At 31.6% G+C, this 12,709-nt stretch overlaps 1 protein-coding gene across 2 annotated transcripts in view; it reads left to right on the forward strand.

Annotated features, from left to right (window-relative positions):
* LOC143252756 (pro-neuregulin-2, membrane-bound isoform-like) overlaps positions 1-10,305 on the forward strand; it is an 80,763-nt gene extending 70,458 nt beyond the window's left edge. Inside the window, exons 4-8 of one of the 2 annotated variants that reach the window (XR_013029126.1) lie at positions 142-247; positions 2,016-2,077; positions 3,167-3,237; positions 4,347-4,449; positions 7,713-10,305. Coding sequence is in view for 1 of the 2 variants with exons in the window: in XM_076505390.1 (XP_076361505.1) it covers positions 142-247; positions 2,016-2,077; positions 3,167-3,234 (236 nt within the window). In the remaining variant the exon portion in view is untranslated. The remainder of the gene's footprint in view (positions 1-141; positions 248-2,015; positions 2,078-3,166; positions 3,238-4,346; positions 4,450-7,712) is intronic. The other variant, XM_076505390.1, reaches the window with a different exon arrangement.
* Positions 10,306-12,709: the final 2,404 nt, after the last annotated feature.

Raw genomic sequence — 12,709 nt, forward strand, 5'->3', positions numbered from 1 at the left:
CAATACACAGTGCATATTATTAATGGTCATGATGTTACTGAGCGAAAAGGTTCTGTTTTTATTTCTATATTTATGGCCTGATACTAAAACACAATATATATTATTTGCCGTCAATATGTTTTGGTGTTTATGATGATTTAGAGTCGACACGTTTTCAAATCGAAGGACAACCATGTGATGTCAAGTATTACTGTCTGAATGGAGGGACTTGTACCATGATTGTGTCTCTGCAGGAGCGCGTGTGTGTGTAAGTTACATACTTATTTTGCTATCTTTGGAAAGTTATGAAAAATATACATTATTGATATATTAATCCCATGCAAACTACGGTAACAGTTATCGAATTCACATCACATTATTGACTGCTTTACGTGTATCTATTGAGTTAATGAATCAAAACAAATCAAATGACATCCAACAAAAAAAAAAAAAAATATGAGGAAATTACAAGATGATATTACCATATCTAAAATGATATTGAATATTATGACGTCCGTGATCCAAACAATGTTTAATTTAGGACGAGTAATTTGTAAAGAGTACAATATTTAACATAACTTTTCATTTTAATTATTTTTCTGGGAAATCAGAAATGCGATAGTTCCATTACTGTGGCTTTAAGAAAGACATATGTGAAACAAGACTTTGGGTAATTAGTGTTCTGCTCATCTGTAACTGGTACTCTTATTTGTAAGGAATGTGCTTTAGCACAATTCTATTTAAATGATCTAAATGTCTTTGCTTATTACGTTTTATTTTACGTACCTCACTGGTACAGCGGTGAGTCTACGGATTTACAAAGCTAAAATCAGGGTTCTATTCACCTCGGTGGACTCAGATAGCTCGATGTAACTCTGCTATAAGAAAACACCCACACTTTTTTTTTTTTACAATTTTTTTTTCTAATACAGGAACTAATTCAACACCCAGTCTATCGGTGATAATAGGCGCGAATATAAATTGTTAATGCAAGTATCATAATTATTATTCGACTGTATTTCTGATAATAATTAATTCTTATTTTCTGTTATATATGTAACGAAAGGTCGTCAGGTTAGTAATAACGCAAAGGGAAGCTTTACTCGATTTCTTGTTTATACAAATTTAACTTATATTTTATTAAATGATGAATGCAAATTTATGGACATTTCTAAACTTACCAAGTTCTGTTTACTCTATTAGGACTAGTGGAATTGCAACTGTTTTTTTTTATTAGCTGGCCTGGTGGTTAGGGCGTTCGACTCGCAATTTACGGATCGTGGAATGAAACTACGTTACCGAACGTGCTCGCCTTTTCAGTCGCGGGGGTGTAATAAAGGGACAGTCAATTTCACTATTCGTTGGCAAATAATAGCTCAAGAGTCAGTAGTAGATGTTGTTGTCTAACTGTCTTCCTTCTAGTCTATCACTTCAAAATAAGGGCGACTATCTACAATAGCTGCCCTCCAGTAGCTTTGCGCGAAATTCAACAAACTTAACTACCTATATTAGAAAACTGCATTCGGATTTTAATGATAACGCTAAAAATTATGATGTTTTTGAAGCTAAAATATATTAAATAATTAATTCCAGACCTTTCTACAGCCGTGGCACAACAATAAGTCTGAAGGTTTATAACACTAGACAACGGGTACGATATCCTTAGGAAGTATAGCATTGTGTAACTTTGTATCTCAGAACGGCTGGTATGGGTATTAACACTTTTGCTAATAAAGCAGAGAACAACGTTTCAACCTTCCTAGGTTATATTCAGGTTAACTTAGGGTACATTTTATAACCTACATTTTAACTTGTACCCTGAGATCTTTTCAGTTTATGCAGCTTTTTTGTTTAATTTGTTTTTGTTTCGTTTTTGAGTTAAAACAACAAATTATATAATTAATCAGAGATTTAGGTTTTATGTTCTTAACGCAATCCTTCCATATGATTTTACTTATTTAAATTCGTTAAAATGTAATTATTTTCACTAAAATATAAGTGATAATATATATATATTCCTTTTTTTTTTACTACAGATGTGCCGATGGATTTAAAGGACGGCGGTGTGAACTGAAAGATACGAAATATATGTTTGGCAGTACGTTAAATTCTATTGTTATAGCTATCAGACTTAACACATTCCTTCTATACCCATCTTATTCATAAGCTTTATATTTGATAAGACTCGACATTACATTCAATACTTTATATTTTTTGTTTTAATTTAATTGTGGTACACAAATTATTTCATCGAATTAAATGTTTACAACATAAAAACGGGAAGATGGTAAACTAAATATAACAAATATTTTTAACTATTTCTTGTCATTTTAACCTTCTTTTGTAATAAATTCCAACCTAACCTATTTTCCAACCAGTGAAATTTTGTGAAACTATTCTAATGATTTCTACACATGTTTCCTTTTCTTAAATTTAGCCATTAAAATTGTATGTAAATTCCTACTTCTGGTACACAGTGTTACTCATTTAGTGCTAGTTTCACACACACACACACATATAGTGTCCTACACATATATTAGCTCTAATAATGTACAGCACATGTACACATTAATCTTCTGTTCGTGTAATTTAACATAAAAATTTCAAATCAATAAGTATCAACACCAGTGACTATCATAAAATTATGCAATTTTATTTCTAGAACATAACAAACAAAAATATTTTATAGAATAACTTATAAAATCATCATTTTGTTTGAAATGTTGGAAAGAAGTAGGCTTGCTTTCCCGATTTCATTCCATTTCATAAAAGTTTCGGTAATGTATTCCCTTAAGGTAACAACATTAAAACAACTTCTACAAATTATTTGGATACATCAGTATTAAGCCAACCCTTTCCACATCTCATAGGAAAATAAGTATCGAAAAAACAAACTAGTCTACATGAGTTTAACTTTAGTTTATGATACTTAAACTCTAATTAAACAAATACCCCCTGTTTCTCTCGTAAGAACAGAATAACTCTCAGAGAAGAATAAAAAAGTATTACTTTTATTCAAAAGTCATGCTAATAATATTAGTAAGATTTCTAAATATTTTTATTCCGTGTGAATCAGTGTATTATTCTGAAGTCAGTGTAATAATGGTACATGTAATTTTCGTGTTACATATTTTGATGCAGTTTTTAATATTGCTATTAACTATTCTATTATGCTTCTCTTTTGCAGCGTTCCCTCAGATTTCGTCAGACATTGCTGAGACTAAAAAAATGTTAGAGTCGTACTGGGGAAAATAGATTGTACGTATTCTACTGGAACGTATATAAATTAAAATAAGATTATTAAATTAGACTAAAATTATTTAAATTAGTATTTACAACAGATCACCAATTATTCATACTTTTATACAACTACCTGTTCTATAAGTTTCCTTGTTAATAAGTTGCCCGCATGTAAATAACATGTACGAGTACGGTAATGTTTTTCAGTTTAAAAATGGCCCGACATAGCCAGATGGTTAGGGCACTCGACTCGGAATTTAGGGGTCGCGGGTTCGATTCTTTGTCACACCAAACATGCTCGCCCTTTCAGCCGTTGGGTCGTTATAATGTTACAGTAAATCCTACTATTTGTTGGTAAAAAAATTAGTCTACGAGTTAGCGGCGGGTGATGATGTTTCTCTACCTTCCCCCTAATCTTACACTGCTAAATTAGTGACGGCTAGCGCAGATAGCCTTCATGTAGGTATGTGTGAAATTCAAAATAAGTCAAAAAGTTTGAAAATGATTGTTAAAGACACATCATCAGTAGATTTTCGTTTACAATGGAAATCGTGAGTATGAAAAGTAATCTATGCTTAATAAGTGCAACAATTCACAACACTGAAATCTAAATAATTGGATGATGTTATAAAGTATTAACACAATCAATGAACGGGTGAATAACTCGTGTTTTCCCAGTTTGATAAAATCTGCCTGTTACATCATACCTACATCCATTTTTTTATAGATTTGCATTTTCATTTGTAGATAAGAGTAAAAATATATTTTATTTTTATATTTTTTACATATATCTTTCCTTTGCCGATTCACATAAAGAATAACTTTCCTTATTTCTTCGGATAATGTCAACCTTTTATGAATACCTTCTCTTTACTTCAACGTAATATTTCTTTCGTTGATTCTAGTGATCCAGATGTGACATCATGGTCAGAAATTTTACTTTAAGATTTTGTCCAGAAATATGAGAGATTAAGTGGTATTAGAAGTTCTAGAACTTCTAGTGAAGAATGGTGAAGGTTATATGAGCGTGAATTGATAGAACAACTTAAGCAGTTAAACTGAAATAATCATGAAATAACAGTATTAAACTATTATAAAATCAATGGTTCTGTTTTCTTTAATTCCAGATTTGGAGAGGAAGTATTAGCAATGCACCATTGTTTGATATATTTTTTGTGGTCATTCAGCGTGTGTATTTTTTATTCTGTGTTCAAGGACACTTTTGCACAAGTAAGTTATTTATTAGCTGTTATTTGCAGAGTTAATTAGATGTTTATGAACATAAGTAAACATGCATAAAAAGTGAGATTTTGATTTGCTAAATTATACCATCCCCAAAGCTTTCAAGAGGTTTTATTCTATCTATCAATCCGTTTAATATAAACTAATATTTCAGCATTTTCTATATTAGTACAAGGCAAAAAATGAACCATGAATCTTCTATGTTTTGTTTTTTAATTCTCAAACAAGAATATGTAACTTTGAAAATACATGATTCAATGATGATAACTTAGTAGTTATAGAGCTTGGACTGTAAATACCATAGTTTATGGTTCTAGGTTCAATTGTGATGTAAGAATGTCAGTGAATACCTTGTATTCGGTCAGATAAAGAGTAGCCCAGTATATGGGTGTTTTGTTTGTTTATTTAATTTCGCGCAAAGTCACACGAGAGCTATCTGCGCTAGCCGTACTTAATTTAGCAATGTAAGACAAGAGGGAAGGCAGCTAGTTATCACCACCCACCGCCAACTCTTGGCTCTTGGGCTACTTTTTTACCAATAAATAGTGGGATTGACCGTCACATTATAATTCTCCCACGACTGAAAGGGTGGACATGTCTGGGGGTGACGAAGATTCGAACCCGCGACCCTCAGATTACGAATCGAGTGCCTTAACCACCTGGCAATGCAAACTGGTTTTTGATACCTGTGGTAGGTAGAGCTTAGATATTTCTTTATGTAGCTCCATAACCAAACACAAACAAACAAAAACTAGTTGAACTCTCAAAAACTTTGTTTTTCCAATGTGTGTGACAAACTATCTTGACAGCGGTTTACAAAATGCTATAAACTAGCTTGATAAGCTGTAACGAAACCCATTTTGATATTCGATCATTAATTATATTGATATAATAGGTTATCTTTCATTTGCTTGGATAATTTTGTTTCATTTCCAATTTTTTGTCAATTTCAGTTTTTTTTAGTTAATTCAATAGTTTTTGTAAATTTTTCTCTGTTCAGTTCTCAATCAATATTATAAAACATTTCTTGTGTATAATGAAAGTGATCGTTTTACTTTGATAGCTGAATTTTTCTGCATAAGCTAAGAAGTTTATGGTGAAAATTTTAAAACATTTAGGAAGTTTTAAACTAGGAAACTAATTTTGTATCGAACCGCAGACATATGAGGTTTCAGGTTTTAAGGAGTGAAGCTTCTTTGAGTAAGGCTTCTAAGCTTATGAAATCGTCTAGTTGTTAAATAAAGCTATAAAATAAAATGATTTTAGTTATTATTAGGCCTAGACAGTAAGGCCGTTATCTCACCTTGCAGAAATGTCTAGTAAATTAAATGTTAGATATTTTTCCTTACTTTTTAAGCAGTTATGTTTTCAACGTAATATATCCAATGTGTTTTAATTTACGTAATCAATAGATTGCAGTTCATCATTTTATGTTTGACTACTTCATCATCTAAACACTTGGGCGATATACTGATGTTTCTAGGTATTAAACTTTCAGTTTCATGGGATACAAATTATTACTCTGATATTTTAAATTATTCTGGCTTCTCCGTCAATCACTGAATCAGTTTTCTCTCACATGATTAATTTACTATGTTTGTATATAAGAAAATACTAATTAACGGCAACAAGACACAACTTTCTCTTCGTTCTTTCTTTGTATTCAAGCATAAATTTATACATTGGATTATCTGTGTTGTGCCCATAAGGAGTATGAAAACCCGGTTTTTAGCGTTATAAGTCCAGAGACTTTCCGTTGTGCCACTAAGGGGCTACTATGATAACAGAAAAAAAAAAGTAATGTCTTATTTCAGACATAATAATATTCAGGTTAATTCATTCGACCTTTGTTGTATGTATTATAAAAGAGAAGGGTCTGCATTGTGTTTAGTATGCACGACTGGTAATCTACGAGACGCGGGATCGAAACTCTTCATCGAACATGCTCATCATTTTGCAGTAGGGGAGTTGTAATGTAACGTACAATATCACTATTCATTGGTGAAAAGTAGTCCAAGAGATAATGAATTATATTAAAAGTAAAATTAGTATAAAAATGGATTTTGCTGCCCTAGGCAGTTTTCAACCTCATCTATCTTCTAAACAGGGCTTGATTCCATTCATTTAGATTTTTAAGCTTTGTTTTATATAAACGTGTCAAACATACTAATTCTGGTGAAAAATGTTTTTACAAAGATTATAAAATACTTGGTTTTCTTTCTATGTGTATATATAAACACTCAAGGAATAAGTCTTGGTTTTTACCCCGTAAACGCCCAAAAAGTAGGACATTATTTTCTCTATATATATAAACACTCAAGAAGCATAACTGTTTTCTCTATAAGAACTAACACTCAAAAACAGAACTTGATTTCCTTCCTATAATGTATAAAAGGCCAAAAAATACTTTGTTTAAGAAAACCTAATTTCCCTTCTTTGTTTGGCCCGGCATGGCCAAGCGTGTTGAGGCGTGCGACTCGTAATCTGAGGGTCGCGGGTTCGCATCCCGGTCGCGCCAAACATGCTCGCCCTTTCAGCCGTGGGGACGTTATAATGTGACGGTCAATCCAACTATTCGTTGGTAAAAGAGTAGCCCAAGAGTCGGCGGTGGGTGGTGATGACTAGCTGCTTTCCCTCTAGTCTTACACTGCTAAATTAGGAACGGCTAGCACAGATAGCCCTCGAGTAGCTTTGTGCGAAATTCAAAACAAACAAACAAACATTCCCTCCTTTGGAAATAAATGGCGGATACTACTTATTAATTTATTTTTCAATATGCTTTGAGAAATTGACATAGAGCGTTTCGTGTGAGATTGTGGTTTTCGTATGTAACTTTCCCACATGATTAAATTCTTGACGGTATGACCTCACACAAATTTCATCATTGTATTATCAGGTGAAGTTATATTATTATTCTGTTTTCTGGAATCAAATATTATTAATTAGGTATTTAGAGAAAAAAATACATTTCTAACTTATTCGTGATGACGAGAAACCCACTTGAAGTAAAAAGGTATTTTCAAGACGGGTATTAAAACTTTAATTAAAATAAAGTACAGAACAACATTTCGACCTTCTTAGGTCATCTTAATCTAAAGATGGAATACATAGTTCTAAGTTATGTACGAAAATATAACCACATGCTTCTTTTACTTTAATTTTAAATAAGTATACATTATTCTCTTATAGCGAAAACGTTGTAAGAATAAAACTCTATTAAATATGTCTCTGTATGTGTGTTTTACACTTAGGTCATCGTCAAATTTCCAGCTTTGAAGTAACGAGGAATACAAGAACAGCCAAACTTGATATGCAACAAATTTGGTGATAGGCCAGGAACTACTTTAAACCAACTTCTTCAATCGAAAGTTAATAAGTTGCATTTAAACATAAACCAACAACACCGTAATCGAGTTTACAAATTAGTCTATGAAACATTAGGTAACATTTTTGTAGACATATTGTTAGCTCAACGTTTCCAGAGAAGATGAATCAAAAAAAGAGTCTGCTATCTTTACCAAGTCTTGCCTCTGGCTGGAGTCTGTGTAAAACGGATTTACTGTAAGGCTAAACTAAGGTTATAAGATATCACCACACTCTTTATGACGACAGGTGTTATTCAAACAAAGGCAGCTATAACAACTTGTTTTGTAGTTGTGTGTGAGAAGCTGCGCTAATACCCCTCTCCAATACGGTTAAGTGACGAACTGAGAAGTATCCCATTATAACGCTACGATAAGATAAACGGGAAACTTATCTGACATCCTTTGTAAATAAGTCACTCCTGATGAATCCCTTTAAAATATTAGAGGGATCAGAGTTTCATTAGGAAGAATGCATATTATCTGTCTCAGACAGGTTCATCAGATCCGGGACAATCCGTTTCTGTTCAGGAACGGAATACGTAAGTGCAGTAAGACTTCTGTGTCGTGTGGTTCCCATCGAAACTCGTAGTGGTTGAATGATATTCAAAACAACCCGTTTAAATTAGATTAATATTAAATTAATCACTGTCAGCTTGTAGATGTCACTACTAGGTAATTAAACACTTTAAATCATAGCTATGTTTCTGAAATGTGTTACCTGTCCTGTCTTCTTCTAAACAGAATATCACTGGCTGAACTATAACGGTTATTTGTTCGTAATAGATACTAGTGAGATAGAATAAAGTCGTTCACACTTGATAAAATTACAACAAGCAGTTAAGACTAAGAAAGACAACAACTGCTTAAACTAGTTAAATCTTTATAACTTGTTTACAACTTCGAGGATGAGTTAACACTATTAGCGAAATTCGAGTAGTTTGTAACTCATATACATATATATATGTATAAACCATCTTCCTCCAAAAGATCAGAGTAAGTTATAAACGTGATGTCAGTGTAAGAATGATAAAATGTTCTAATGTACAATAGCTTAGTGGTTCCTAATTTGATGTGCACTGTACAAAGTAAAGAAAACATATATTATTGTTAAACTTCAAAAAAAAAAGAAAACTGTTTGTGTTAGACAACCTCAGTATACACTGATTTATACTTACAGGTTATGATATTGTCATTGTATTTTGATCACGCCACTAACCTTCTGATTATCAGAGACATCGAGATTTTTTATTATTAGAAACAGCATGTGTTTTATGTTGAAATATTTCGTTGTGGCGGAATTCGAACAATCTGAAAAGCTAGTGTGTTTGTTAAGGGCACTTTTGCAGAACATGTTTCACTAATGCTAACCGATCTAAGGCATCCTGTTATCACTTAATAAATCTGGATTCCAGAATATAATGAAGCTTCTATCTGGAAATGTTTTGATCCTATCAGTAGATTTACGATCCACACACATATATATATTTATATAACTCAAATATTCATACAAAGTCACTAAGTCACAACTTAAAGTTATAGTGTTTTTGTAAGTCCCGAACTTTGCTTTTATGACAAAATGCGTATCATACAGAGGTAAAAAATTCATTATTGTACAAGTTTACATATTTGAAAAATAAATTTTATGACTTTCTGTAAATTAAGGTGGCTTACAATGCTTGTTTCGACAAGAGGTTCCTCTAAATAAGGTTTTGCTTGAACACACAACGTTTCCTCTATACAGTTTTGTTATCTCTAAAACCTACCAATAAAGTATTAATATTTAAGTTTCAAATTATACATCTATGTACAGTGTGTGTGTGACTGAGGATCGTGTCTCAAACATTTTTATTTCATGACATTTTATCGTGACCTACAAAGTATGTTAAAATATATATTAAAGAAAAACATACAATAACAACAACAAAACAAAAACAAAACGTGGGGGCCATTTCAGCATTTCTATATTTCGTTTCACTTCTTGCAATTTACATAAAAAAATCAACGTATAGCTTTAGTAGAAAAGAACATTAAGCTTTATTAGAGAAAATAAGAAGTAAGTTTGTTCTGTGTAAATAGTGATAATGATTAATTGTATCTAAACATTAAAGAAGCTGTACATTTTGCACGATAAGCAGTAGCTGTAAATTGTATGTTTTAAATGGAAATAACTGAAGTAAATTTGACTCAAAAGTCTCTTAATCTTCAGTTGACCTAATATATAATTATGTTCTATTTAAGTTATTAGCATTCACGAGGTTGATACTCTTGGTGTTGTTTTGTTTATTATTTCCCGATTGTTTTTATACCTTCAATATATTTAGGATTATGAAAATTCATCACCAGAGTGTATTTAGAAGTATGACTGGTCACACAGTTTCAAAATTAATCTTCGACTTAGTTGATTATGTTTCTGTGTAATTTGTCTTAAATGATCAATTGTTTATTTAAAAAAATCTGAATAAATGTATTTAAAACAGCCTTTGATTGTTTAAAAATCTGTGTTGGGGTTAAAAGAATTTTATAAAAATCTATTTAGAGCAAAACAATGGATACATTAGAACATAACATTTCATTATTTGGACTGATTTTTGTTTTCAAATAAATTTCTGTTTTTGTTTAATATTTTTTTTTACTCCGTAAATTTATTAAAGTTATCCTTTAAAGATCCAGCATATTGAAACCAGTAAATTCTAGACTAAGTTTAACAAACCATACTTAAAACATTGTTTACAATTTAATAAGGTAAACAAAGTTAGGGACTTAGCTACAGCAAATAATATGATGTTATTTCTTGGATATACAAGGTTATAGCTGTAAAAGATTAACTTGTTGCTATAAGTATTTTTACACAATAATTAATAACAGCTCACAAACAAGTGTTTTATGTTTCAACCGTATTCTTACCATAGACAAACATGCTTGTTTCTCAACATAGACATACGTGCATGTTTCTTAACATAGACAAACATGCATATTCCTTTTCAATCTTTTACTCGATTGCATGATATTTGTAGTTTAATTAGTGATGGTATAAACTTGTGTTGTTTCTATTCTGATAAAACTAATGTTAATAAATATAAAACCTCGCACTTTAGAGCTTGATGGATTGTAATGCAAAAAATTTGTGATTCGATCCCAGCGATGAACACATACAAATAGCCTGTTGTGCACGTTTGCACTTAACAACAAACAAGCAAAATGTATGAGTTACTTATTCATCCGAGCCAAGTACCTTGGTATTTCTCAACTGATTATCTTATGAAAATACGTCAGTCAGACAAATGGAACTAAACGTGATAAGTATGTTCTAAACCTGCATAACATGTTTGTCGTCAAAGTGGTAGAAAATTACATCAACCATTGTTAAATGTAAATATACGTATTATGCTAGTTTAATAAATGGCCGGAAAGCTTTTATAATACATATTGATGCTTAGTTTTCTACCTTCCACAAGTTAACACTTTGTATTCTAAAATAATCCATATAAACAAATTAAGATAGTAATAAACAGTAAACTAATTTTAGGTTGTAATATTCTTCTTCAATACTCGCAATGAACTAGTATCCTGTTCAGTGTGAAAAGTGTCACCATTCTCATCCGCTCCTGCTAGTTAGGTCGGCATGAAGCACAGCGCCTACAGATGTGCCATTTTTTGTATTGGAGTGATTTTAAATTTGATAATATTCTTCAGTAATATCCGTGACTTTAAAACAGTTTTGTATTTAACTTCCTATTGATAATTTAAAAAAAAAAACAGATTCAACAAATACGTTTTAGTAGAACGTCATATATCGAAAATGGTTTAAGTGGTTGTTGTTTTGAATTAAGCACAAAGCTACACAGTGAGCTATCTGTGCTCTGTTCACCACGGGTATCGAAACCTGGTTTTTAGCGTTGTAAGTCCGCAGACATACCGCTGAGCCACTGAGGGCAGTGGTTTAAGTAAATTATATTTCAGAAACAACAAAATATACACAACTCTATATATACGAATAATTTTTATTTTAAAATGAATAAGATCAATACACGTTAGTGAACCGTAATTCATTAAGAAAGTTCGTATTCTATGCGTAAATTATTTTCCTGACAAAATATTTTAAATAAAAAGAAATTTCAAACTACTTTTTCACCTTGATATTTCTGATTGAACTAATTGTCTTTTTTCAACAAATAGAATTAAGATATGATGAACATGAATTCGTTACTACTTGGAGGGAAACGTGAATTGAAATAGCCTATTTAGAGTATAGAATAAGATTGTTTAATCATTATGCTAATTTCAGGTAGCTTTGTCATAGGTTGGCTAAACTTTGAAAAATGGACTAGCCATTTTTTTTCACTAAATAAACTGATTTGTGATCTTTTTAACAATCGAGAAAACGCAAAGCTCAATTACACTAAATTAATTAAACATGTAAAGGGTTAATAGTTTTAAATCTTAATATTAGTAAGGCTCATATGAAAAATTAAAGCGTAGAAACTTAAATTGGCTTAGGTCAAATAAATTAAGATAAATTGTTTAAGCTAGTGACACATTACCAGCTATGTACCTAGTTTTTAAACTTGACATTTGCAATACAACAGGCCATGAAAAAAGTAATGGAAATTTTAAACATCTTCGAACTTTTACAGCACAGGCGACCTGAAATGAAAGAAAAACTCCGATTTCACTTAATACGTTTGATAAAATAGATGATACTGACATGGAATGATGTGTAAAACTTTACAAGGTGTGCATACAAAATTACGTTTGGAAAAGCATTCATTTAGATGTCTCTGAAGACATTAAAGATATTAAAAACGTATCCTCCGTTTCTTAATAAAGCTTCAGTTCTCGTTTTGTCTCGGTACCAAGTCAAACGGATGATACTGGGGTGCAAA

Source organism: Tachypleus tridentatus, chromosome 6, assembly GCF_004210375.1.
Source record: "Tachypleus tridentatus isolate NWPU-2018 chromosome 6, ASM421037v1, whole genome shotgun sequence".
NCBI classification, from domain to species: domain Eukaryota; kingdom Metazoa; phylum Arthropoda; class Merostomata; order Xiphosura; family Limulidae; genus Tachypleus; species Tachypleus tridentatus.